The 27,713-nt window shown below is 39.8% G+C and overlaps 1 protein-coding gene and 1 long non-coding RNA gene across 11 annotated transcripts in view; one reads left to right on the forward strand and one right to left on the reverse strand.

Annotated features, from left to right (window-relative positions):
* PTPRZ1 (protein tyrosine phosphatase receptor type Z1) overlaps positions 1 to 2,875 on the reverse strand; it is a 131,155-nt gene extending 128,280 nt beyond the window's left edge. For 4 of the 7 annotated variants that reach the window (XM_064422276.1, XM_064422274.1, XM_064422275.1 and 1 more), the window contains exon 1: positions 2,257 to 2,875. In XM_064422276.1, coding sequence (XP_064278346.1) covers positions 2,257 to 2,314 — 58 coding nt within the window. In that variant the 5' untranslated portion in view covers positions 2,315 to 2,875. The remainder of the gene's footprint in view (positions 1 to 2,256) is intronic. The other 3 variants (XM_064422281.1, XM_064422280.1, XM_064422277.1) reach the window with 2 other exon arrangements.
* Positions 2,876 to 5,056: 2,181 nt separating this feature from the next.
* On the forward strand, positions 5,057 to 24,508 carry LOC135301815 (uncharacterized). 4 transcript variants are annotated; one of them, XR_010363552.1, is made up of 6 exons: positions 5,057 to 5,711; positions 9,272 to 9,396; positions 14,128 to 14,378; positions 14,885 to 14,985; positions 18,174 to 19,181; positions 19,573 to 24,508. It is a non-coding gene; the product is annotated as an uncharacterized LOC135301815 (long non-coding RNA). The 4 variants fall into 4 exon arrangements; XR_010363549.1 differs by having other exon boundaries at positions 5,057 to 9,396; XR_010363551.1 differs by having other exon boundaries at positions 5,057 to 9,396; positions 18,174 to 18,314.
* The last annotated feature ends 3,205 nt before the right edge of the window (positions 24,509 to 27,713 follow it).

The raw sequence follows: 27,713 nt of genomic DNA on the forward strand, positions 1-27,713 counted from the left end.
CCTGGGTCTGGTTTCTTCTGCACCAGAAATATTTCATGGTAAGAGCCAGACAGTCCCATCCAGTTCTTCACTCTCACCAAACCCTTGGAACCATTCCTTGGTGGTATGCAATAATTTATTTTATATTTTATGAAAAAACAAACAAACAAAAAAACACAGAAGAAAATGATATCAGGATTCTAAGTATTTGTTTCTATGAACTAATGTTATTGTATCATCCCATATATGTTACAGAGAGGTAATCAAACAGGAACATATTCAAATGAAATCTGATTGATTCAATCTAATAGCCTATACAGGCTATTCATTCTTGGAAACAATCATACTGCTGAGCACACTGACAAGTCTAGCTCATGAGTCTTCAGAAGGCTGCACCACTGAGACCAAATCAATCCATCACATCTAGAAAGGGGGTCCTCTCCAGGTCAGGTTTGAAACCAATAGTGTATCTGTCTAAAGAAACAAAAAGTAGCTGCACTTAAATCTTATGTATGAATAGAAAACCTCTTCCCATCCTGTCAGATCTTGTAAATTCATGAATATAACATACAAATGCATGACAAGTACCCAAACATTATACTATATATTACATAAAACCAGCTTATTTCTAATAGGATTCTAGATGAAATTATTTAAAACAAACAAAAAAGGGTATGAAATTATGTTTATGTCTTGCATTGCTTTCAGTGTGATAGGATCACCTGAATAGGGAAGTTCTTTCCAAAATTTAATTGAGTTGTATTACATTATGATGATATTATTGTACACTTGATCTGTTCTCAAACATTTTCATATATCTCCACACACACGTAAAAGTAACTGCTAATTTTTTTTCCTTTAAACAGACTTGGGAGTACATCTGATTTTAAGAAATATGTTGTCAATGTAAGAAAGACATTATTAAAACTTATTAAAATTTTTATAACAGGCCATTCTTTGCCATAGTATAAGACAATTATTTGAAGTAAGAGAATTGGAGCAAGAACCCTATTTTTAGGAATAGGTTAGTTGAAAAGTGACATTAAAATGTTATTAATGCCCTTACGAATATGATACATTTTAACTGAAGATCAGTTACATTCATCACGTTTATAGTTCAACCATTCCACAGTATTTTCTGAAAAGAGGCAAAAGCATTTTTCCCATAAAATAAAAAAGTAGTTTTCCCTAACTAGCAGAACTTGGTACAAAACTGCTTCCACTGAGAGTGAAACCTAACCCCGATCTTTGTTTATAGAGCTGCATGGTTTCAGAAGCAGCTCCACCTATTGGGTGACAAATGTAGGTTAGTGACTACTTTGTCACCGCAGACCTATTGTAAGACTGGTTTTATACACAAGGAGGTAAAGCTCCCAAGTTCTTCATACTTAAATCTAAGCAGCCAACTGGTATTTTCTAGTGTTCTATTTAATTAGAACGTACAAATTCAAAACGGTCCTCCAACAGGATAAAAACCCGACCACAAAAGCTGCTGGTGTTTATTTGAAGCACTCTAGCAGCATTAAGTGACTCACGCTGGTTATAATAACCATCTTATCATGTAACAGGGAACTGCATGATTTTTAGGATGCGCTCCAGTTGCACAGGTCTGCACGAGCCGAAAATGAATTTGGTTATGTAAGCAGTCCTACTAACATCTATATATGAATCCATATTCTGTTTGCGGGGTCCCACGTGAGTGAACGACTCGTATTTTGCATGGTTCAGGGCAACCACTGAGGTTACCGGTTCAGGGAGAACGAGCCCTTTTTAAAGGGAAATTTTGCACCATCCCCTTCTCTTCGGAACAGTTCATGCGAGACCTTAAAGTAACATCTCACATCGCACGTCCCCAGAGATGATCGATATCAGCATTGCTGGGCATGGATTCCCTCTCTCCCCCTGTCACCGGCGCACACCCGGTGTCCCCCGCGGGTGCCGGCAGCCCCGCGGGGCCGGACCCCGGGGAGGGCTCGGCGGGCACGCTGGGGGAGCAGAGGCAGCGCGGGCTGGCGAGCCCCGCTCGGAGCAGCCCGCCAGCGCCCGCGGTGGCGTGGGTACCGCGCATCCTCGGAGCCCGGCGGCTGAGTACACGGGGTAGGAGAAACGCTCCCACCCGTGGTGTTGACAGCGTGTTTTCGCCGCGTGGAACAGGCACGGACTGCGCCTGCATATCTAAGTAAAAGGGATCAGAGAGACCAAAACCGGAGCCCACCGGAGCCCGGGGAGAAAAGTTGTTCCGAAGCCCGAAGATGAAATCATGCAGAGATCACTCACCCACTCTGAGGATACAGATGAGCTGGATGCAGGCAACCAAGCGCCCGAGAATGAGCATGTCCAAATCGTCCCTCGTCTCCTTCCCACTGCCTGCCTGCCTGTCCGGCTGTCTCAGCCTCCTGCCCGCCGCCGGCCTCCGCGGGCTGCTGCGCCTCTCGCTCGCGGGGATCGGCTCCGCGCCGCGACCGCGCCCGGCGGCCGCCCCCACGGCGCGGGCGGGATCAGCGGCGCTGGAGCTGCGGGGCCGCGGCTCCGCTCAGCGCATGGCGGGGCCGCGGGCGGCTGCGGGGGAGCGCGGGATGCCCGGGCGGGTGCGTGTGCGCGGTGTCCGCTTGATGTGTCTGTCGCGACTGTTTGTGTGTCGTGTGTGTCTGTGTGTGTGTCTGTGTCTGTGTGTGTGTGCGCACGCCGTGTATGTGTGTGCGCGGGGGGCGGAGACCGCGCTCCGCTGGGCGGGCGCGCACGTGTGCGCGCCTGTGAGAGTGTGTGTGAGAGTGTGTGTGTGTGTATGTATGTGTGTGTGAGTGAGTGTGTGTATATGTGAAAGTGTGTGTGCGAGAGTGAGTGTGTGTATTAGTGTGTGTATATGTGTCTGTGTGTGTGTGCGCGCTTGTGGGTGTGGATGGGGGGTGCGGGGCTGGGGTGCGTGTGCGGGGGTGTTGTGCGGAGCGAGTGCGGTGGCGCGCACCCGCGGGCGGGAGGAACAGAACCCTCCTTCGCCTCCTGAAAAGCAGGAGGGAGGGAACGGGTGCTTGGGGACCGAGAGGGGTTCACACCGCCGCGGGCAGAGCGTGGCCCCGGGGTCGAAGACTGGGAAGCAGCTCCGGCGTTGGCTGAGGAGCAGCCCCCGCCGACACCGCCAGCCTCCCCTTGCCGTGGGAAGAAAAGTTTATTTCTTTAACAAGATCTTTATAAGAGGCGGAGATGGGGGGTTGTCTCTGGGCTTCTTGATGTCTCCGAGGTCAGCGAGGTGCGCGGCCGGTCAGTGCAGCCTGGAGCACCCGGAGCGGCCGAGGAAGGGCCCCGATGGCAGCGGTGGCCCCGGGCACGGCGAGGGGCGGCCGTGGGAACGGGCGCGGGCACCGGCGGCGCTGGGAGCGGAGCCGCCTCTAAGGAGGTGCCGTTTGCAGGCTGCTCCCTGCCCCGGGAACCGGAGGGTTTGCGTGTTCCCTGGGAACTGGAGTGGCAGCGGGGGAAGGGGCTGGAGCCGCGGAATATCATTATCCGGCGGAGAAGTGGGTCAGGGCGCAGGCACTGGCACCGTTTTTTTGCGGGAAGTCAAAACAAGACCAGAAAAAAAGAAAGCAAAACCCACCCAAACCAGAAGTGCAACATGAAGGCAGACACCAGGTCCCGCGTATTGGGAAGTGCGGGCCGCCGGGCGGGGGATGCAGAGCAGCACGCGTGGGCCCGGTGCGGGGCCCCAGCTGAGCCCCCCTTGCCCTGCACGCACCCCGACCCGGCGGGGGGGGCACCCTGCCCTCTGAGTTGTGCCTGCCTTCCCACGGCCTGCCCGCGCCGAGCTGAGCTCTCATGGGAAAAGATAAGTGGGGGCTGGAAACACCCCTGGCAAACACAAGAGATTTTGGGAGCGTTAGATGGTACACACGGTCCTCGGCTTCATCCCAGGCTCGCCGAAGTGCAGCCCAGGAGGCGTGTGAATGGTCTCTGTGTTTGTGATACTGTTTGCATCCGAGTGAAATGGTCTATTCTGCACGGATGTGATGCGACTTTTAATGGTGGGCAACTTAAGTCTAAAAACACTTGGTGCTTTATAGGTACCTTCCTCTACTGAGCCTCTCAGTCCTCAGGCACAGGGGCTGCATCTGCCAGCTTGTCCTTCGAAGAAGACAAAAAAACCCATCCTGTGTATTTCTGATTTCAATTTCCACCTGCTCTACCTAGCTTTTTTGTTATGAGCTATCTTGACATTAAACAAAGTAGAAATTTCAGAGTGAATAAAAGTTAGAGGAGAAAGTGCCAAGATGCTCAAGCAGACAATTGTATTTGGAAAGCAGACTGCAGATGTGTCTTCTCATGCAAGGTCAGCATCTTTCAGGGTACTACAATGTAAATACAATAGGGGTTGGTTCATTAGGAGAAAATTTGAGTGACAGTACGTGCTAAATGGACTTTTGGCATCATGGGAAGAAACAAGCTTCATGTGCTGAGCTTCACCAATAGAAAACTATTTTAGGATTGTCCTAAGGGAAAATGTTAAAGATTTTAATCAGCTGATTTTCATTTTACTGAATGAACCTAAATGCCAGGAAAAAGCTATAGTGATTTCCAAATCCATGCATAGACAAGCATGCAAAAACACACTGATACACATTTGGAACACAAGATACTAATACAAATAATATATTTGAGATAAACTCCAGCTCCAACACCATTTTGCAACTGGCTTATTTTTTAAGTAGGAGTAAGAATAATACAATATTGCATAGTGGTATGCAGAGGTATTATTGCAATGTACAATATATTGTAATATACAATATATCATTGTAATGTACAGTATAAAGCCAGAGCCTGCAGTAATGCCTGACTCTCAGACTATTCCTCTGCTTGGCTTTTCTCTCAAGATGATAAGTAGATGTAACTCAATTGTGTTGCTTCTAAGTATGCATGAGCTTGCAGCAACTTCTAGGTTCCTCCTCTATCCATGTTAGAACAAATTTTTGATGACTTTTTAATCACCAGGTGCTCAGCTGTGGCCAGCTGCTCCCTGGCTCGTGACTGCCTAACAAGACTAAAGGACCTCCTCTTAACAGCTGCTAACATGATTAGCTGCTCAGGTACATGCTGGAAAAGCTTTAGATAGGTCAGTGTATTTCTTTCTTACGAGGTTTCTTTAAGAATTCCCTTTTATTTATGCCATGGTTAAGTTACCCATCATGAACACATCCACAATGAAGGGTAAGTCATTCACAGCATTCACAGAGGGCACTACTGTTTCCTAGTTTTCCACAGTAAATTACTACACAGGGAGAATCTGGACTGACATAGTTGTTATGCTGACAGTTAACTTTCAGTAGGTAATACACTATAATATTTTACGAGGTGAATGATAAACATTTAAGACAGATTACTGGTGAATGTGTTAGAATCTCCATAACTTCAAACCTTTACATCAGAATATAGTCTCCTTAAAACATGGCCAAAGATGCCTACCCTAAGCAATTCAGCTGCATTTTTGTAGCCTATAATATGGAGATAATTAGGATGGATTAGAAGGTTCATCTCTGGCCTTTCATTGTGTGTGCATAGCTGGTCAAAATAAGAATTAAATTGTAATATGCTGTTATGATTATACTTTACAGCTGCTTTGAATAGGTGTCAGTGGTTTGGAAAATACACAGGACAGAGGCCAAGTACTACAGTTCCCTCGGGTTCTTGAGCTGAGGAAAGGCTGGGGAGAGAGCTCTCTGTGGAACAGGAAGCACTTGGCTGTGGTAGGGTGATGCTTCATCTTTGCCTTCAGCTGTCAGTTCATGATGTTTTAGCTTGTACTGTTACAAGCCAAATTCACAGAAATTAATTTGTAGATAAACAAATGTGTAAAGAAAATAACTAGCTCAAAACATGATTTGTATTACTGCTTCCTCTCTCTCCTCTATGAAGTAAATAACCCAGAACATGTCACTGGAGCAAGCAGATATGAAATGGACTTGTAGCTAACATTACAGATTTGTTTCTTTAAAACTTACTATTCTTATTGATGACTTAGCAATGAAAATATGACTTATTTTCCTCACTGTACTGTATAGTAGATATGTTGGGGATTTTCATAAAGCTTTTTTTAGTACACAATGTTTCTACTTGTACTTTTATGATTAGCAAATCTTGATGAGAAACTGTTCCCTGTTTAGTTAGTTTAAAACTTTTCTTCTTTTGAAAGGCCTTTCCTTTTGTTTTCAAATTTCTTTAATGTTCAACTTTCTTTTCCCACCTGATGTTAAATATTTTCTTCAAATCTGTTCTTTTTATCAATTTCAGCATTTTTTGTTAGGCTAAATGATCTTTTTCTCACATTGACATTGTAGTTTTCTTTGTTTTGTGACAACCTTGTTAATTTCCAGAATGAGTCATTCCATGCTTCCTTCAGCTTTTAATATTTTTCTAGCTCTGAGGGCTTTATAGGTGCTTTTTCACAATAATGTCAATTTCTTGTAGCATTTATCATCTATTCTTGTTTCAATTTTCAATAATATCTTTGATATTGGTCAAATCCATTTTTGGGTCTTCTCTTCTCTTCTCTTCTCTTCTCTTCTCTTCTCTTCTCTTCTCTTCTCTTCTCTTCTCTTCTCTTCTCTTCTCTTCTCTTCTCTTCTCTTCTCTTCTCTTCTCTTCTCTTCTCTTCTCTTCTCTTCTCCCTTCCTCTTCTCTTCCTCTTCTTTCTTCCCTGGACAAACCCACATGTACATTCAAAATATTAAAAAGGTGTGTTAAAATGTGTTGTCCTGGCAGTGTCTGTCCCTACCATCATTAGGAATATCATTCAGATACACAATACAAAACCAAACCCCAAATTCATTAGGAGTTGTGCTGAAATAAAACGTGTCAGATCTGTCACCTTGAAATATTGTTTTTTTTTCAGAGCACTTGCTTATTGACATGGGTGTTTAATATTGAATGAAATATGTGGAGAATTCCATATATGTGGAGAAGTGTTGGCACAGGATCTCAAACTTTTGCTTTGTTAATATCAAGATACAAAATGAAAGTAAACCTACTATTTTTGTCCACCTCAATTTTGTTCGGCATGTTAGAACTTCAAGGTTATTCAAAACCTATTAACAAGTAAATACTTTATTTTCATATCTTAAATGAATTCCATTTTCGACCTCTATCTACTGTTACTTCCATTTTTTAATTCGTCTGAGGCATTACTTTCCCAATTAATCTGCCTCCAAGAACACAAAAATACAAGAAAAATGATGACTTTGAAGCCCTTTCTCATCCCTTTCCTGAAAGAGAAGATGTAACCCAATTTGGTTTTCAAAGCTAAGCAAAAGGGCAGTACATGTGTATAATTTCCTCTCAGAAAAAGATCAAAACTTGACACTTTGACAGGAGCCTGGTACCATCAGACTCTTGGAAGGGTTGTGTGAAAGACAAAGTCAATTCACATAATCTGGTTTAATTTTTTTACTTCCCTGTAAGAACCAGTTGAAAAAAGCTGAACTGTTAGATGCACTAAAAAAAGCAGAGTTTAAACTTGTTTTTTTAGACAGGTATCTGTCTGGCCTAGACATGGAAAAGGCTTCAACACCATGTCTTCTGGCAAAGCAAAGCAAAGTTTTATGGGTTAGAAATCTTATATATTGTTTTCTCCCAGCTTTACCAGGTGATTGTGAAATAAACTCCACATCCCCCTACAAACTCCGTCTTTTCTGGCAAAACCAGTCTCTCCTAGCTGATACTTTAAGTGCCAAAACAGCTGCTCTTTATTAAGTCTGCTGAAGAATGACCTTCTAACCCCACTATGTCTTGGAGCAGAGCGATTATCGAGTGTGGGAAGTAAGCAATGATGGATTGAAGGGCAAATTTTGAACATTTTTAATATATGTTTATGTACACACATATGCATCCATGCATGAGCACTGAGTCAAATTTGTCTACATTTCCTTCATACTTGTTTTTGGCTGTTTGATCACAATTTACCCCTTTGTTATGTAGCACTCAACACTACTGCTTGACGCCCACTGCTACTACTCAACACCTCTTATGAACAAGTGTTTCCAACATATTTATTGAAGGTTGATTCTGTCTTTTATACACAAAACCTCTCTGTGAAGAAAGATGCACCACTGGCTGAGTTTCTGACTATATTTTCATCTCTGTGGGAGCCATGGCCATGTTGTAAAAATGTTCTTACTCCAGTTGCAAATCTCTTCCTATGTTCTAGACAAATGGATATGCCTCTAGGGATATTTGGTTATCTTCCGTCCTGCTATGGAACAAAGAAATGGAAGGAAGAAATGAAAATAATATTTCATACTCCGTTTAACATTCCCATTAATTTCTGCTTGGATTATTAAATGTAAAGCTGGAAGCAGAAAGCACAGCTTTGACCACACTATTATATCATCTCACTGCCTGGTTACCTGTTAGCAACACAGTAGTTTCCCACAGAGACAGATAAGGCTAAATCCTGAAATGATAAATGAAGAGTGGGCAGGAGTGAATTATTTAGCATCCAATTCCCTTCCAGTCTCCAAACACAAGGTAATGTGTCCTCCTGGGAGGTGACATTAACTTTTGCTGAACTTTCTATAGAAGGCCAGGTAGAAGCAGGTCTGCCTTACTGCTGGGGACAGTGGTGGTATGCAGAGCTTCTCCCAGCTCCTCTGCAGCCTACCCAGGCATGGAATTTGGCCCTCCACTTTGAGACACATAAGGCACCCACTGTCCTTCATGTCAGCCAAGCAGTGAGCTGTGCCTACACTTTCACATGTCCCCTTCTCCTCCTGTTCTTACTGTGCTGGTGTAGCTGTCATTACAGAGTGTAAAGAGGCATTTTCTGTGCCAGTGAAGAAAATTCTCTCAGTCAGTAACTGCAGAATAAGGCACTGTTTTCAGTGGTGTCGATGATTAAAGGGCTCTTTTTCTGCTGCTTCTTTTAAGGATAATGTACATCCTGATAGGAAATTTGGACAAACAAAACAAAAATGTATACTTTCAAAAACATCAATCCAAAATGCAAAACTCCAGTGCATGGTTAAGCTATGTATTAAAGGCATGCATATACTTAAACAGTTGATCATGCAGAGTAGAACCCATTCCTACGTTTGCAGCAGGCTTTAATAATAGCCCATTTAATGGTAGTAAATAAATAAATAAATAAATCTCCCTGGAACAAGCCATTAAGCTGATATCTGCTAGGTCAATTCCAGCCAAAAGCAAGCTGGCATATTCACAGATCTTATCAAACATTTTTTTCCTATGCTGATGTCACATTTATCATTTTTTTTCTCTTTTATTTGTGAATTTGGTGGCATTCTTCTTACAGCAAGTGCTGACCTACAACTACAATAGATATGAACTCCCTGGAATAATTTATCATAATCATCATGCTCCGGTAAACATTGTTGATGTTGCTGCACAGAGGAGTTTTCAAATAACACATATTGAATGGTAGGAATAATTCACTGCTGGAAAATGAAGCATAGGAAATTTTTGTTCTTAAATGCATGTTTATAATTTTATTCCCATTTTTTTTTCTTATAGCAGTTGTAACACATTTACAATATGAGTTTCAATTTTAGCTGGAGTAAGAAGCTAGTTAGATTATGGAAATGAATTTGCATATTATGACTGCTATTATTTTCATAGCTTTAAAATATAAATATATTTGAAATCTATTATTCAACTGGGGATAAAAGCACACAAATGACAACAAAAGTATGCTGATATGCCATAGCCCATTTGAAAAATAGCAGCTATTTGTCAGTATTCAAGGTATCCACAAAATAAATTCACCACTCCTCCTTCTTTTGACAGTACCACATGTTGCTACTTCATTGATAAGAAAAATAAACAGAGGCAGATATGTTGGTTTCTAGTACATAGAGACAAAATGCCCAAGTTTCCCAAGTAAGGAAAGGAATAATTAAACAATATTGCTTCTTAATTCTAAAAGCATTTGTGGCAGTCATTACATTGTAAAGACTTTTAGGATCTCAGAACCTCTGTTGTTAGAAAAATAAACTTCTGATATTTGAACAAAATATTATCAGAAAACATAGACTTAGTTTACTACTAAAACTTCAGAGCTGCCTATCAACTGTGGTAACTGAAGTATAAAAAAATTAATATATATAAAGACATAAGTGACACATGTATAGAAAAGAATTCTATATCTTAAAGGAATATGATGAGATCTGAGATTGCTCTTGCCACTCACTATTTGGTATTTGGGGTTATGATAGACAGTTGTATGAAAAGTCTTGACAGATGTCCAAAAAATGGCAAAAATATTCTTAATAGAGAACAAAACTGAGAACATAATTACTTAAGTCACTCTACAAATCCTCTCTTTGCTTGATGCTTCTAATTATGGCCAAAAGAAAATTCCTTCTTGAAAACTCCTTAGGTTCTGTTTGGGGTTTTTTTCCTCACCACACACCTTCAAATACCAAAATTTTCTTCTCTTAAGGACAACAACCTTCTCCAGAGAACACCTCAAAGATGAGGTGAGATGTCTTCTATGTTTAGGGAACAATAAGGAATACATTTGAGGGGGGAAGAGTCTGAAATTCCTCAGTTTGGAAGAGAGACATCCCATGACCAAGGTCTGTAGAACCAGATCAGACCATGGAGAGCAAAGATGGGAACTGCTCACTTGGCCAACAGGAAGAACTGTTGCTGGCAGCAAATGAATCCAGCATGAGCCAAGTTTGAAAAGACTCCACCCCCAAAGTTCTATCAGTGATTAGATTCAGGCCTGTCAAAATCCTTGGCAATGGTGTTGTGGATTCAAATGTATTGATGAGAGTTCAAGGACTGGCCAACAAGAGTTTAGAAGTTTACTAAACGCACATGTACCATCAGTCTTAGTAAATCTGAATGCAGGATTAGTCAGTGGTTGCAGGTTAGCTGGGGGAAGTATTGTGTACCAGTCCTCTTTTTTCTCTTTTGTGGGGACCTACTAACCACTGGAGAAAGAACAGGTACTTTCTGTGAGCCAAATGATGCTTTTGGATTCCACTGTTATAAGTTCACTCTTCATGGCCAGCTGAGACCTTTAGAGGTCTTGTGATGACAGGTATGGCCCTGGCAGATGACAGAAACTATGGTGTATTTAAATATGCTGGGATAAGAAAGGCAATAGTGGTGTTTACCATCAGATCATCAAAATATTCTGACTGCAATAAAAGGGTGTGCTATTAGGTTATGCTTTTATCAAATGTCATTTGCTTATTTTAAAATGCATCTGAAAAAATGTAAACATGTCCATGGAACTAAATTGCAGGAAAAAGCTAAATCCTTAAGTAAGTTTTATCATTAATTAAGTGAAAGCTAAGCAGCCAAGGGTAAGGTGTGCAGGGAGATGACAGAGCCCAGGCTTGAGGTTCAGCTAATTGAATGTGGCACAAGACATTTTCTTGTGGGACATAATGAATAGCAGAGTGAGAAGCTGTCAGAAGTTAGAAATAGAACTCTGAAGGTTGGCTGTGTTTCACAGTTGGTTAAGGGTAAGTTACATGAGTTGATGGCTAACCAAAATTCACAGTAAGGAGGGCAATAGTGGCATCTTTTGGGGAGGGGAAATCTTAATGTCATCAGTGCCTAGGTAACAGTATCCATAAACTTTTGTAAGGTCAAGACTACCTAGGTAACTATCAAAACCACCAAATATGAATACATATATAGTAAAACTGGGACAAATGGGGAAAAATAATTGAGGGTTGGTTTATTATCTAGAGGAAGACCAGAGAAGAAAGGGAAGGATCAAGGAGGATGGGGAAACATGCTTGGGAAAGTATTGATGAGGAGCATAAATATGCTTGCATATGTGAGCAGGTCAATAAGTATTTTTTCTTTGATCAAGCTGACTGAAACATTCCCAGTTCGCAGTATGAATCAGCACAAGTGTGCAAAGACCCATGTGATTTCCCAGATTATGACTTCTATTGTGATCTTTCACTGTTTTGAAATATTGAATAAAATGATTTGGGCAAGTAGTTGGAGTCAATCCTTAGTGCCAGATTACATTATTTTATCCTACACCAGTAATCTTCCTTGTTTTGTGGTTATCCTTGTAAAGCTCATGCTGAATTCTTGGCTCTGTTTTTCCATCTTATATTGTCTTGATGGGGATGTTATAGTTTGAAAGCAAAGACATGTAAATGTAAGGGCCTCCAATGTGACTCTGCTCCCATTATAGGACAAGGAGAGCTGGCCAGTGCGTTCTGACCAAATATCAACAAATACTTTGCAGGATATGTTGAATATCTATCTGAATGCCATTGCATGGCTCAGTTAGGATTTGACTGTGAGAACTTAGAAAACTCACATATAGGGAGAACTCTGAGGGCTCAATTCAAATTCCTAAATATAGGCATTTAGTGCTATTTGAGAATCTGAGAATCTCAGTGACCTGCACTCTGTACTGTTAGATTGGCCTCAGGACTTGGATGAGACTTACAGCTGTGAGCGTGAAACTCATTCATAAAGCATCTTGAGTGTGATCAGATGCCTATACATGAGTACATGTGCTCAGTTATCATCTTCAAGATGAGTAGGATTTATCACCTGGTTTATCACCTTCCGGGAACTGCTAGGAGCTAAATCCCCAAAGGAGTGTTAGTGCATGGGTGTTGAGTTTCATTCCATATTGCCTCCAGAGGTCTGGCTGTTGGAGAAAGATTCATGGGCTGAGTTCTACACCTCTCAGAGGTTAGGGATGGGCAGACATTCCCTCTTTCTCCAGATAAGTACCTATCCTCCCTGCAGGACTGACTGACATGTTGTCCATGCACAGTCAAGGTTGCAATCCTTCCATGAGCTTAGGAATGTGTGTGCTTCTGTTCGGCCTCCTCCTTCTTCCCTGGTGGAGATTAGGAGATATCTTTCATCCTGCTTGGCGTGGTGCTTGGCAGAGCAGGATTTGGGCACTTATAAGACACCTAGGAGAGAAAGCAGGTAGTCTGATTTAGCCAGAAATAGGAGGATGGAGGAAAAGCAGGCTTTCTGCACTGTTCAGTTTGGGGACTGACTGTATAAATACTGTCAGTCCCCAAACTGACAGTGAAGGGGACTACCCTGTATGTAGTGGAAGGGGGGCTACCCTGTATGACAGTGGAAACAGATGTCCTCAATGAGATGATGGCAATGTGCTGGGAGAAAAGGAAAGATGGGATACTTTAAAGGAAAAGGAGGAAGAAATGGGCTATTCTTGGACTTGGAGCAGAGAAGCATAAAGTTTTCTCCTTACGTGATGAAAGAAATTGACTACTTACAGCAGAGGTGAACAAAGCTGTAGCAGGTCCTACAAACATCTGGCAACCTTGGCTGCCAAGGCTTAACTGTCTTGTGTAAATCATCTCTCAAGGCACAGACAATTAGCTCACTTCTGGAAACAGCTGAAGAAGGAAATGGCCACTTTTTGCGTACTAGCTGAAGCTCTCACTTAGGCAATAATAGGACACTCAAGTCCTCCACTGCTTTTGCAACATTTGCTGCCTCTTTTTATTGCCACAGCTTGCCTGGAGGTCCTGAGACCCATTAAGTTGCATGAGTAGTTTTGTGGATTCCACTTCAGTGTTTTTCTGCTGTACAGGTTTCTGTCTGCTCAGGAGAGATACCACTGCTAATCTACTCCCATGGGGATTTTTGGAGGTGAGCACTGTACAGACAGCTCAGTAGCAGTATTTCAGACAAACACAGCCTGTGCAGCACTTAGTGTCGTTTGTGGCAACTCTGAGCTCTATTTAGATTAAAGGCTTTGTGAAAAGGAAGATTATTATCAAGATACTATACCCATATCTGGTATAATTATATATGAAAGTAGGAATACTCTTGTTGAAACATCTCCCATTTAGCTAAATTATTATTAATAGAAGACAGGGAGGCTTAATAAGTGGGATTAGCACACATGAGTGGCTACACTAATGAACTGTTAGCATAAATGAAATACTTTGAACTTTCATCATTTGGAACAAATAAGCTTGTTCATCTCCTGAGTGATTTTTGAATATACCAAAAATACCCTTCACCCTTTGATGTGCAAGATAGCTACTTTAGCATGGGAGGGTGGAGAGAGAGGTGGAGGTTTGTATGTGTAAATGTGTGTGTTTATCTGTGTGTGGTACAGCAAGCTCCCACACTATTTATTTGTTTTTGAATTTTTTAATCTCAAACTAGATTTCAGACTCCAGGAACAATCAAGAATATGGAAAAAAAATGTTTAGACAAAACTGCACATTTCTTCACCTGTGGCCAATGTCACTGGAGTGGTGTGAGCTGCCTTTGCACTCCAGTTCACTCTGAGGGATGCTGAGCAGGGCAGTCAGTCTGGAGAAGGCCTCCCCATCTTCTGACTGTCCTGAAGTTGGAAGTAGCCTTAAAGGACTTGCTGTGTGTAACAGTGAGAAAAACCTCCATAACTAGAATAGGTATGAATGAAAAACAGATCTCTTTTTCCCATACTTTTAGAGTACATACTGAAAGCTTCCAATTAAACCAAAGGCTGGAATAACATCCCTGGTTTACTCTGCCAACTTCTCAAAGCAGCTGAAAAGGCACAATTTACATTGTGCAGATATCAGAACTCAGAATATCAGAAAACAGAGTCACACATCCAGTACTTTTTATTAAGATGTAGGTAAGTCTTACCACCAATTTTTTATACTGATGAGCATATTTATCATAAAATTAATGATTTTTTGTAACTCAGATCTCAAGGGGCTGGATTAAGTCCAATTGACACAGACAACAAATGTGCTGTAGCTGTAAAACATCTTGGCTTTTTACTGAAATAACAGTTTCAGATTTTCTTGGCATACACTGTAAGTAAATGACTGAATTTGAAATATTTTACATTCAGTTTCTTTGAACTCAGAGCATTAAATAACTGAGGGTTTTCATCTCATAGCTGTTTTTGTCCTCCCCACTTTTCTAGGGCATACATGGCTGCTGTACTAGTCAGATGGCTGAGAAGCACTACAGCAACATAAACTGTGATGCCTTAAAATGCAACACTACTGCACTTTTGTAATATAGGTGAGTTCAAATTTAAAACATAATTTTGTAGCATTGGACTGTGCCTTCCCTACCTTAGGACCTGCTGCAAATTATTCTGGGAGGCACAAAAATTATTCTGCCTCAGTACAGATGGATTTTTCTGAACTGAACTGTACTGTGGAAAATTAAAGGGCCTGGATGACGGATGTGTGATGTTTACAACTAGCTGAGTGTTGTAAAATCCAGCAGCCCTTCTGGCATAGGCTTTGTAGAGCTTCCTCTAAGTCAAGCCTTGAATCAGAAGGCCTTTGAAAATACATATGATCTTTCTCTTCCTAACATTTCCTACATTATCTACATAACCCCCATAGAGCCACTTCCTTGTGAGGAATGTTCTGACAACATTCAGGTAGAACAGTGACAAGGGTGGGAGTCCTTTTCCAGTCCCAGGGTGTATGCACCACGTTTTAGTTATGGGATTGACAGTGCTGTTGCACTAGATCTCCTTCCTCCAAAACTGTCTTAGTTTCCATTCAGATAAGAGTTTTGAGTCTTTACAGAGGGAAAATTCAGGCTCGGATTGTATTTATAGATCTTTTATGGGATACAATGAGGATGAAAGCCTGGCCTCTAGCAGAGTCAGTGGTAAAATTCCCTTGTTTTTGAGAGTTCATGGTTTAATCTAATCCCCTGTACTTTATAAAATACATTTGTGTACTACAGGTTAAATTTCTCTGGTACTTGGAGACTCCTGTTGAGCTTTGAAATTGTTAGTAGAATTGGTGCTGCCCTTATGCTTTTAAATGCTGTCACTTCCTTCTGGCTTTGGCATCCATGTGGAAAACAAATGTTTTTGAAAGGCAAATAGAAGATGCAGAGAATAATACATAATAAGATATGTTGATTTTTTTTTTTAACAGTGATAAGTGAGAAAGATTAGAAAAAAACCACTGGTGGAATGATTAAAACATGTATCATCAAACATAACCTGACCTATGTCCCCCCTAAAAGTGACTCTTTTTTTTTCTCCGCTATCTCTTAAATACCACAGACAAAGAATTCTATCAAGTTTGTTTTGGGTTTTGTTTGTGTTTTTGTTTGTTTGTGGGTTTTTTGTTGTGTCTTTGTTTAGTTTGGTTTTGTTTTTTTGTTTTTTTGGTTTTGTTTTGTTTTAATCTAGAGCCATGCCTCTATTATTGTGTCTTTAGCTATGACTGGATTCTATCTACAAATTACTGGAACTGTATAATGACTTTCCAAAACAATTCTGGAAATCCTCAAAGGAAATATAGTCTTGAATTGGGTTCATGCATTAAAACATGGGATTACTGAAAGAGATGAGGTCCCTGAAAGTTTACTCTGAAATGTCTGACTAGCTCAGTACACATTCAGGCTTTGGGGTGTAATTTGTCTGGCCTACATAATAGCTTCAAGGATATTAAAAAGAGGGATATTCCCCTCAAAAAAGGAGCTCTTGAATCAGCATGTTCCCTCTACTTCCTGAGAAGCTTCAAAAAACATATCTGCATCATGTCACTCTAAAATCCTTAGAAGTTTAGGAAAGAACTAACTCTTAGTGAAAGAAATAATTCTTAGTGAGTAAAGGAAAGCCTTCTGTCATTTATTTTTACATCAAGAAACAGATTTTTCTCCTAGTCCAAACTTATTAAAGGCAGCTTTCATCCAAGAATATTCAGTTGTTGGTAATACTGGTGCTGTTTCTCTATACATGAAAGAAATATTTCAGGATACCTGTGAAAACTGTGCACATTTCAGCAACTGATTCCAAATTGCAATGAGTTTTAGAAAGATTGGCTCAGCTTTTGAGGAATAAAATATAGCAGATGGTGATATATTTTTTTTTAATTTTAGAGTAAAAGTTGTATTCTATAAATTGAACAGAATTTCACTCCTGTGTGAACAAATGCATAGATAAAACCTCACATGCAGGTACTTAATTTGATTTTCTTTCAGCTGGGTAGTCTGAATAGAATTAGTATTAGTGAGATGCTTCAGCTGAAAGTTGACAAATGTGTATTTTTTAAGCCTACTGTCTTACTAAAGGCCAAACTATGCAACCCTTTCTCATGCTAATGAGAAGTTGAAGTCAATGAGATTTGACATGTAAGTGCTCAACAACTTCATAATCTTGCCCTAAATGCTTTTTCTTTGATAGATCTTGTTGTCTTGCTGTCTCTCTGTCTTTTGAAAACAGGTTATCTATAAAACTTTTTCTGGTGATACATTGTGAAAAGAGAGCTTGGTAGGCTTCCTGCCACTTTTTGAAAGCCTGTTAACTGTACCTATTAATTGCTGTTTGTTCCCAACTTCATTGTAAATATAGTTCTATGCTGATATTTCAGTTCCATCTGACAATACTAAGCACCATAATATCAAGATATCTACAGCGTCCATCAGCATGACTGGCACAGATTAGACAATTGTGCTTTTTATCAAAGAGGTTTCTGTCTCTGAAGACACTCTCAGTGCACTGTAAAACCAAATAAAATGGAAACAATACAGTGGAGTCTACTAAACCCCTGGAAAAAAACAGTGCTTCAACATCTCTTTTGTGCATTTTTTTTCAAAAGAGAGACTAGCTCTTGGATCTCCTTAAGGTGGATAAAGGTTTTAGTGGCCAAGGAGAGTCCTTAAATAAGACAGGATCATTCTGGCCCTGGACCTGATGTTTCTCCTGCAGTGATATCTTATCTATGGGTACCTGAGATAATAACAACTTAAAAATGAAACTCAATAAAATTCACACAATTAGATAGCATGACGCTTGTTTACTAGATGAGACTGTTCTGAGCACAGGGAACCAAGCTTGGTTGTGTTTCCTGAAGGGCAGCTCAGTCTAGCTGACTACAACAGTGAAAAGTTAAAGTATTTTCACTGATACAGCCTGGTGCTGTATCATATGCATCCCTCCTTACCACACTGCTCATGGGCTCATGTTCAGTTAGCAGTGCTGCACCTGTGCACCAGGAGCCTACAATGGATGTGTTTTATGAGCCAAATTATCAGTGAAAAGGCAATCTTTAATTTTACGGCTACAAATGGGATGTGTCTGTATTGTATGCTCCGCACAGAGTGCTCAATACAGGGACTGAATGGTATTTGTGATATCAGGAAAAGGTTTTTCACCTCAATGAGATTCAATCTAACCTGCAAATGAACTCTGGATTCTTGGCCTCTCTGTTTCTCCCCTTTCTTTGTGCACATAGGAACCAGAAGACCAGCCATGACTGACCTTGGACCAGGGTCATTGTAGTGCTGTCACTGTCAGTCCTCTACCACTCTCTCCACAGTATGGAGCAGCACAAGGGACTCCCACAGCATAACAGAGCAGAGCCTCTCCAGATATGGTAATTCTTATTTGCTTCAGCAGTGGTTTGTTCTTCGCTGAAAAGCAAGGGTTAACACCCCTATCTCCAGCTATGGTACTCTCCCTGTCCTGCTGAAGAATGTATGGTCAAGCCCTGGGGACACAGAGCCCATACAGTAAATATCTGAGCATATTGCATCTGCCAGAGGGTGAAGTGAGAGGTGAGCAGGGCTGCAGCTGATGCTCAGCAGAATTTCCAGGCTGATGCCATTCCCATGCTACACATCTGCTGCAGGCTGGAGCTGCTGGGGATGGAGGCATCACAAAGAAATGAGATTTAAGTATTGGTGAAATAACAGTCTGGGCTCTGTCTCACCAGTGCCTAAGCTGTGCTTCTTCCAAACCAATTTAATGTCCAGCCCTCACCCAATCATTCATGTGTTGTGCTGCATTTGTACAGACATTGACGCATCAGCTACAAAAGAAACATGCATTTAATAGACTGAGATGAAGATATGGGTGAAAAGCCTTTACAGAAAGGAGAAAAAGTACTGTGGGCCATGATGATTTCTTCTTTTAAAACAGACATATCTTTCTACCAGTTCACACACGAAAGACGAAATCATGCTAATTTTTTTCTCAAAATAAACAAGAAATTACCTCTGTTAACTCTGCAGTAGGTGCTCTTTTCTTGTGCACTTGTTGCTGCAGAAGCTCCCTCACTTCACTAAATGTATGGAAGTTCAGCCTTCCCGGCTCACCAGGGAGGGCAAAATATCTGCAGGTGAAACCCACCTGCACAGCTGAGCATACTTTCATTCTGTATTCCATCTTATATCCCAACAAGTCCAGTTGTCCTTATCCTTTTCCCTTGGTGAATATCAGAAGACTTCTGTTGGTTTTCAAGGTAATGTATCTGTATTCTATACTTATATTTCAAATAAGAAGCTGATTAACTAATTTAGTAACATATTAATTTGCACTGAAGTAGCTTCAGGATGCTACTACTGAAATAATTAGATTTATTCCACACAAACACTATCTGATCTGGCTGCATAGTTTTATTCAAAGAGGGTCACATGTGGAAAAGCCAGGGTAATTTCCAAACACTTGTAAGAGTCCAATGCCATTCTCGGGTACCATATAGTCTGTGCAAACAGTTGATATGAAAATAATGAATTTAAGGAAAAAAGAGCTATTTTTGTTTAGAAACAGCATAAATCGAAGGGGTTTCGAATCAGTAATATTTCATCAGTTAGAGAAGAAAATAAATATCTAGTTCCTATTTGCTTTTTCAGGATGCAGAGAATGCAAGATAGCTCTCTCTAAAACATTTTGTTGAAGCCATGGAGTACAGTCAGCAGCAAGACACTGGCTTTAGCTGTGTCTTGTACCAAATCCACACAGTCTGCTCTGCATCAAAGACTTACATCTTCACTTCTGTTAGAAAGAGACACCCACCAGGCTACTCTTCTGGACAGAGCTGAGATAGAACCTCTCAGCTGCAGAGGCAAAACTGAGCGCTTCTTTTCCAAGGATGAAGGGCTGGACTGCTCCTCCTCAGGAAACAGCACAATAAATCGGTTTGCTGCTCCTGCAGGGAAGGACCAGGGAGGACAGCAGATGCCAGCTGCTGCCTCTTCTCCCCACCGCCACTGCCCGGGCCAGTATAACCTGGCTGCTTTCTGAGAAGCAGAAGCAAACTTGGCTTCTTAGAGACAGAAAAGGAAGCAGCAGAGTTCTGTTCATATGCTACCCTTTGTAATTACCTGTTGCAAAAAGCTGTTTACATGTCCTTTCCTGAGTTCATGCCAAGGTAAAATATTCTCTGTTTCAACCAGAAACTCTGTTTTAAACTTGGGAATCTTTCCAAAGTGTATCTATAACAAGACAAGGTATTGTTAGACTGACAGCCTGTAGTTTTTATTTGGAAAAGTAATGTCGGAAGAAACTCCTATACAGCACTGAGACTCATCTTTATAAGAAAACAAAACCAGACAAAAATAATGCTCTTCTACTCTATGGGCTTTTCTGAAATTTTGATTCTGTCAAGAGATTTGAAGATCTAAAATAGGACCACCTGAATGTCCTGAGCATTGAATAATATCTCTAGTTGTTGAATATTTGACTCTTCCTGAATTTAGGATCAATGGTAACTTTGTCGATAGCTCAATAGAAAATATCAGAGTGAAAAGCAGAGCCAAATCATGAATATTTTTATTAGATTACAAAAATAAAACTTGCCTCATCATTTCACCAGTCACAGATCATCAGTTATATTTCATTGGCCATATTATTTTTGAACTGCCTCTAACAAAATGCTACAGACTTTTGACTTGTGTTTGTAGAAATGAGAATAATTGAAAAAAAAGTATGTGAGTCATTAGAGAAATAGTACCAGTCCAAGGGATTTCCCTCAGAAAGTGAGCTTAGGTGGTATATAATATATATTTATTAATTCAGCAACTTAATATTTGTGTATAGCTCAGTTAGAGCTATTCCAATGAATTATGTTGCACAATAACTTCAGACATCTCTACTAATCCTACAGAACATCAAAAGCAATGCTGGCTGCTATTCAGCACTGGGTTCAGTGCCATGACAACAGATGGAATTCATGGCTGAGGAGTAAAAAAACACACTTCCATCCCCCTGTCACTTTTTGTAAGAATCCCTAAAGAGAAAATTATGCAAAATAGTCAAAACTGAATGTAGAACAGGAATGCCTGTGACTGTGTAAATCTGCATTTACACAAAACCATTTATTTGTGAAACAGAATGTAAGTGGTAAAAGTAGATATGGAAATCTTATTTAAATTCCTGCAAAGGACAAAGAGGAGGAGGAGGGAAAATGGGCTGGATCTCTCTTCCTGTGAGTTCATGGAGAGCAGACTGAAATTCATAATATTATGGTCACAGGCAGATGACATGAGAATGATTTTTTATGTTGGTAAATGAATGTTCCTATGTTTTGTGAAGAGATCATTCTGAGACATTTTATCTAAATCTGTACATTTTGCAGTACAATTTAATTTGGCAATATTCTGATAACAGTAGATTGAACATTTTGGACATTACTGTCCTGTACTTAAGAAAACAATAAATGAAAACCTGACAGTTAAAAGTGCTTGTTGGTTTACATTACCCATTAAAAAGAAAACTATTCATATGTATGGGAATTGTAAATGTGAAGGAAAATAGGTCTTTCACTTATTTTTGTTGATGATTGTTTTGTTTTTTTAAACCTAGTTAACATCCCACGGATATGGTGATGAGTCAGATGTGTCTACTAGGCAACTGCTAAAGACCACTATTACTTCAAAAGACCAGGCAGTCAAACTTACAAGTTTACAAGAAAAAATAACTATATTGATGCTCAAAAAAGGTCAAGTAACAATAGGCTCAGTGTTACAGGTAGAAGTGAGAATTCTGGGAAGTGAGATGAAACTAATAGAAAATGTAGTCTTAAGACTGGATGCAGCAATGCATTTTTCAAAGATTTGCTAAGGATTTTGCATGAGCAGATAATACATGTGCAAAGGAATATAAAATAGAAATGGCAACTCTTTTAAGGTACCCTCTGGCTACTTATCCCTCTGTCTAATAGAAGGACAGTGCTCCATAAATAGATTTTCAGAATTGTCTTCACATTTTTCTAGGCAGTAAAAATGTGCTGTCCATCAGAACCATCTGTAGTACAGAACAGAAGCAGGAGCGATTTTTTCCTGCAAAACTCACCATATGGTTCTGCATTCATTTTATTTTGGAATGCTTGTTTAGTATCCTGGTGATTGGGTGCTGCAGGAAAAAACGGAATGTTTTAACATTTCCTCACCTAGCTACAATGTCTGTAGCAAACTAGCAGTGGTTTGCCATTGACAGAATACAAAAGGAGTGAAATATATGACTTGCTTGACTAAATATATTATGCCTATATGGTTGTCCTTTGAAGAGCTTTGACTCCAGGTGTTCTTGTGTTGTAGCCTTTTCTATGTCACTGAGTATTTTTTAATTTCTTTTTTTTTAAACATATGGTGAAAGCAAAAGGCTGATAATAGCTGCAAATTTTTTTTTTTATTATTTTTTGACTTGTTCTTTAATTTATTACAGTAGTTATGACTCTGAAGTATCACTGTAATTTTTTTCCTGGAATACCTGATGTTTGTGTCCGGGTCTTTGGTCTGACCTATGACAAAGAACAAGCACAGTTATGAAAGACTTCTCTGCTCAAGCAGTGTGACTAGACGCTCAGCTGTGCATAGTTGCATTCAAGGGTATTCAGTTGCAGATTTTAGATTTGAGGGGCATTTTGAAAATATGGTCAAGAGTATGTGTCAGCTATGTGTCAGCCTTGTTTTGGGGTCCTGGTTCTTATACTACAAAAGCATTTATTTGGCCTTTAGTAAGACTCCTTCACCTGATGTTTTACATAAAATTTAATGTATGACTAAATCAGCCTTGTTAAAGCTCCACATCACCTCTCTGGAGACAGAAATTAATAATGATAGAGTTATGTCTTTATAAGGCTAAGGAGGATTTTAATGTGCTCATTAAAAAAGAAATTCACTAACAAAGTTAACATTGTCATACAATAGAAAAATTCCTAATTTTGTGGTGCACAATGGGGCATCCAATTTAGGAAGGGTCAGTGAGCTTCAGAGGTCCCTTTCCTCCTTTTTGGAATGAATACTTTCTTTGGAAATCTACCTTTTGAGGAGAGGGTGGAAGGCAGCAAGACCTTTTGAGATGACAATGAGATCAAAAAAGAAGGAGTGATTATTCAAATCCCTCAGAGAAATAAAAGCCTGAAGTAAGAAGAACTGAACCCAAAAAGGACCAGGCAGGGCGGGTAGCGGGCAAAGGGGAATGAGAAGCAGAAACTGAATGCAGAGGGCAAGGCCTGAATGGGAAGCAGTGAAAGAATTAGGAGTTGAAAAGGGAAGGAGGAGGGGAAATTAGGGCTGAAGAAGAGAAGAAAGCAGTGAGAGGCACATCATGGTGAATGAAGCAGAGATGGAAAGTTTATTCTTCTCAGCCCATAGCAGTTCTTTTGCATACTTTATGTGATGGATCTATTTTGCTAAAGCACAGCTTAATTGTGTTGCTGGTCCTGAAGTCAGTTTTATTAAATTTTCCATTTTTGCATCTGTTGTCAGAGTGGGCCACACTGGTGAGTGGCAGGTACTGTAAAGTTTCAGAAGGCCATGAGACAGCACATCTAGTCCTTCACTTGGTTGCTTAGATACACCAATGAATTGTGTTAGGAATTTTTCACCTCACATTTTCACTCCCCTATGCTTCAACTATTGCATTTTAGATAATAACATGAGCAGACTCCAGGCAGGCAAAAAATAAATTATTTTTATGAAGAAAGCTTCTTATAGCACAGCTGCCATAACAGCAAGCCCTACTAGATCAAGTAGACTTTCTCATAATTTTTCTAAAATTATTATTTTGCAACCTCTGTACTTAACATCCCAATTAATTAAACTTTAAGTGAACTTCCAACTCTTAAAAAATTAAAATCATTGTCCTTATTAGACAAAGAAAAACCTAGATTTATCCTATAGTAATTTTCTTCAGGATTTGAGAATAATAGTCCAGCTGTAAGTGAAGTTTCCCTTTCAGTACTGGGACGTAATAAGACAGAAATCAGTGTCATCTCCAGGCATGGCCTGCAGCTTTGAAAGAGTCAGCACACAGAAACCTTGTGAAGAGTTATCTCCTTTTCTGTCATTTAGCCTATTTTATAATTTGGCTCACATTGAGTCTCTTTCTGGCTGCTTAGAGATCTGGGAGAGCTTCATGGGTCCTAGACATAAATTGAGTCTAACCTCTTTGAGAAAGAAAATAAGGTGAAGCAGGTGTCAAGGAGGGAGAGGGAGAGGAAGAGGATGATGAGGGCAAGATCAAGGAAGATGATGAAGATAATAATGAGAACAAGGAGGAGGAAAATAAAGAGAGAGAAAGGGAGGGAAAAAGCAAGAGAGGAAGAGCGAAGGAGCTGATTATTAATGAAGTTTAGCTAAGAAGTTACAGGAAAGATGGTGGATTTCTTAGCAGTGAAAAACCTGTTTTACAAATATTTAAATGCATTTTAAATGTTTAAATATTTTATTTCATCCCATGAATTTAAGAAAAATAATTTCAGAAATAAAGAAAGTGCACTGAATCTGGCTGTATTCTTATTTTTTTTATTTATGAAGAACAACCAATGCATGACACTACACTTTAAGAAATTAGACGTAGATGCTAAATAAATTGAGTATATAACTGTGGAAATAATGAGATATAGTGAAGTATCTGAGTAAGTGCAGTCTCTGGAAGAATAAAATAATTTGAGCATCCTGTTACAATGGTAAGAAAGAAGTTTAAAAATTATGGTTATTAAAAAAGAACTGATTTACTGCAGGAAGAAATAGAGAAATAAAATATCCCACTAAGAAAGTAAGTCACTAACTGTTATTTTAAATCAGAATAAAATATATTTTGCCATAGACAAAAGTGCATTCTCATGTGTCCTGTAAGTTTTGGTTTGGTTTGTTTTTTTCTCCAAATTTATTTAACCTGCCAGAAATTCTGTTGTACATTCAAATTCTACACAGAAATATTGGGAAGCTTGTGCAAGGACTCTGTCTCTTAAAGTCCTGAAAACAATAGAAGATGGCTACATCTGCAATGGTTCTGATTTCATTTATAGCCAAGTGCAGATATCAGGGTATCACAAGGGAAAGTGTGATTCAAAATACACCAAAGATTAGCATCTGCAGACTTTCTACTCCCTTTTAAAGGAGGTGACCTATTTATTAATAGCATTTCCAAAGAAATAAATTGGTTTCTATTAATTGCCCTGCTCCCCCCATATGAACGCTGTCTCAGTGCTCCTATGTTTCTGTGTGTTCATGAAACCTTAAATGGAGAAATCTGACAGGGAGTCTAAACTGAGTTTTAACTACTTTTTCTTAAAAACTTACTTTGACATATGTTTAGAGGAAGCCATTGCTCTCAGCAAAAAGGAAAAAAAAAACTTTGTCCAGGCATTCCAGTAAGTCTTTTTCCCCCCCTTTTTTTAGCAGGGTGTCAGGGTGTCTTTATGGTTTGTAGTAATTAATAAATGAGACATGTTTGCAGACATTAATTGGTAGTAGACATTAATGAATGATTAACTAATACTTTCCTCCAAAGAAAAATTCTCCTAAGGAGAATTCCACATGAAAAAATCATTGCATTCCAAAGAATTCTGCATGTGCCAGGTATAAGACTGTTGAGCAGTCACTCTGCAGTGGCATCAACTACCCTTGAGATGCATTAACTGGATCTCACCAGTCCCTGCAGGTTTGGTAGATCCTATGCAATGAAGTCCCTTCTCTTTCTTCTGGCTAAAAGGTGTACGCAAAACACTTTGATACTCTACTCAGTTGACATTTGGGGTCTTTGCTGAGCTAGGGAACAGTTTAAATGGTCCAACTTAGAGGCATTCATTAAAGGTATTATGACTCAGAGATTCCACAGCCCATCATGTCATTATATTTTACGTTTCACCAAGCACTGGCTGAGTGTCAGTAGTTGCCTATACACTTATCCTGAAATACCAGGGAAAAGAAACTTGAGTTTGATTAAGCCACAAAGAAAAGGATGCAATCTAAGTTGAAATACCTAATGTTTACCCCAGGATCAGAACACGCATCCTTATTAATACAACTCCTTGACTGACAAGTGAAGACCTGAGCAGCTGACGCATCCACTATGTAATTGCAAACTCTCAGAGTGATTATTGTCTTCCAGTCCCTTCTTGGTTCTTGGAAGGAGTCCTCTGTGACTTCAAAGGATGCAAGGCTGATATGCTACTCTGGCCACTGACAGGTAGATGAAGGCCATTTAAGATATGTCCTTGTTCAGCCTGCTCATCCTTCCTGCTTCCATAACAAAGAAGAAGAACATCGTGGTCTACTGCAGACCTGGACTTAAAGCAACATACATTAAACAGGATTTTGATTCTCCAGTTGAGCTAGAAGTTGCCTTTAACTTGCAGAAACTTTCTAATATATTTTGCAACAACTTCTATAATTTGATTGCCTAAACATGCTTATTAAGTCTTGATTATAAAGTCCTTGGAAAATCCAGTTTTACTACTGGATAGGGCACACATAATTGTCAGCATTTGGAAAGACATGCTTAAGCACTGTGTCGAGCTGTTAAAGAGACTTGACTCAAAACATATGGTTAAGAACTGAAGAGTAGGTACATATTTATCTAAACAGTGGATATTTGCAAACTCAAAGGAATACGTATGAGGACAATCAAGATTTGGGAGAGAAAAAATTGAAGTAAAATTTAAACAGTCATTTGGACAGAAAGGGTGTATGAGAAAGAAAAGCTCCAGAGGAATGAAGAGCTATTTTTGTCTCCATTTTATAAGATAGACAACTACATGTGACAAAATATAAGTGGGTTTTTTTAAAAATAATGTACTCCTGGCAGGGTTACCATGTGAATAAGGTATATAGCAAGTAATACAGTCTGTCTTTCTTGAGTGACTTTCATAAAATCCATATTCAGCAACTCTTGCTTTCGAGCAAACAATGGGACATTCAGCTTATATGCGAGGGGAAAGGGCATTCCAGTGAAAAAGGAGGGCACAGAATGGGCAAGAGGAGCAATATTGGCACAAAAGAGTCAAAGAATGCCAATTCAGAAGGCGAGTGTGAAAGTAAAATCTGCTTCCATGCCTGCTACAGCATATATTACACAACTGGCACTTACTTGGCAAATCATCCACTCAGGCACTGAACTTGGCAGCACCACAGGGATAACCTCTATGTGAGGAAGGACTGTTCCTCAACAATATCTCTAAAATATTTGGCACCAAAGTACCAAATTTTTTTTTTTATTTTTTTTTTAAGAAAGCAAGTATTTCTTTTACTTCATATTTCACTTGAAAATGAACATTCTCTTTTGTCTGCAAGGAGACATCCTGTCAGTGACTTTTGGTATATTCTTCATATGGTACTTAGGATTACTTAATATTGTGTACAAATGCCATTGCACAACCATCCCATTTTGTAGAAGTTCCCATGTTAGAGAGCAATGGGTGTATTCAGAGACTTGCTCAGTTTAAATGACTGCCTTGTTAATTATTTGAGGAATTATGACAGAGTGCTTGGGGCTGCAGTGCTCTGGTAGAAAGTCTACAGACGGAAAAATAAAAAGCACTCAAAAGAATGGTGAAACTGAAATGTATTTTTTTCCAGTGACATACTATCTTCTGCACAGTAGTGGAATAAAGATTTGGGGCATTAATAAGAGGAACAGTCTTTTTTATCTTTAGCAAAGTAAATCTATTCACTTTAATGGTTGGCTGCAGGTTATATACTTAAATTACATAGTCATGTAGAAAATTAGTGGCCAAATTCTACAAACATGAGAGTGAATGCTGTTA

This window comes from Passer domesticus, chromosome 5 (genome assembly GCF_036417665.1).
Source record: "Passer domesticus isolate bPasDom1 chromosome 5, bPasDom1.hap1, whole genome shotgun sequence".
NCBI classification, from domain to species: domain Eukaryota; kingdom Metazoa; phylum Chordata; class Aves; order Passeriformes; family Passeridae; genus Passer; species Passer domesticus.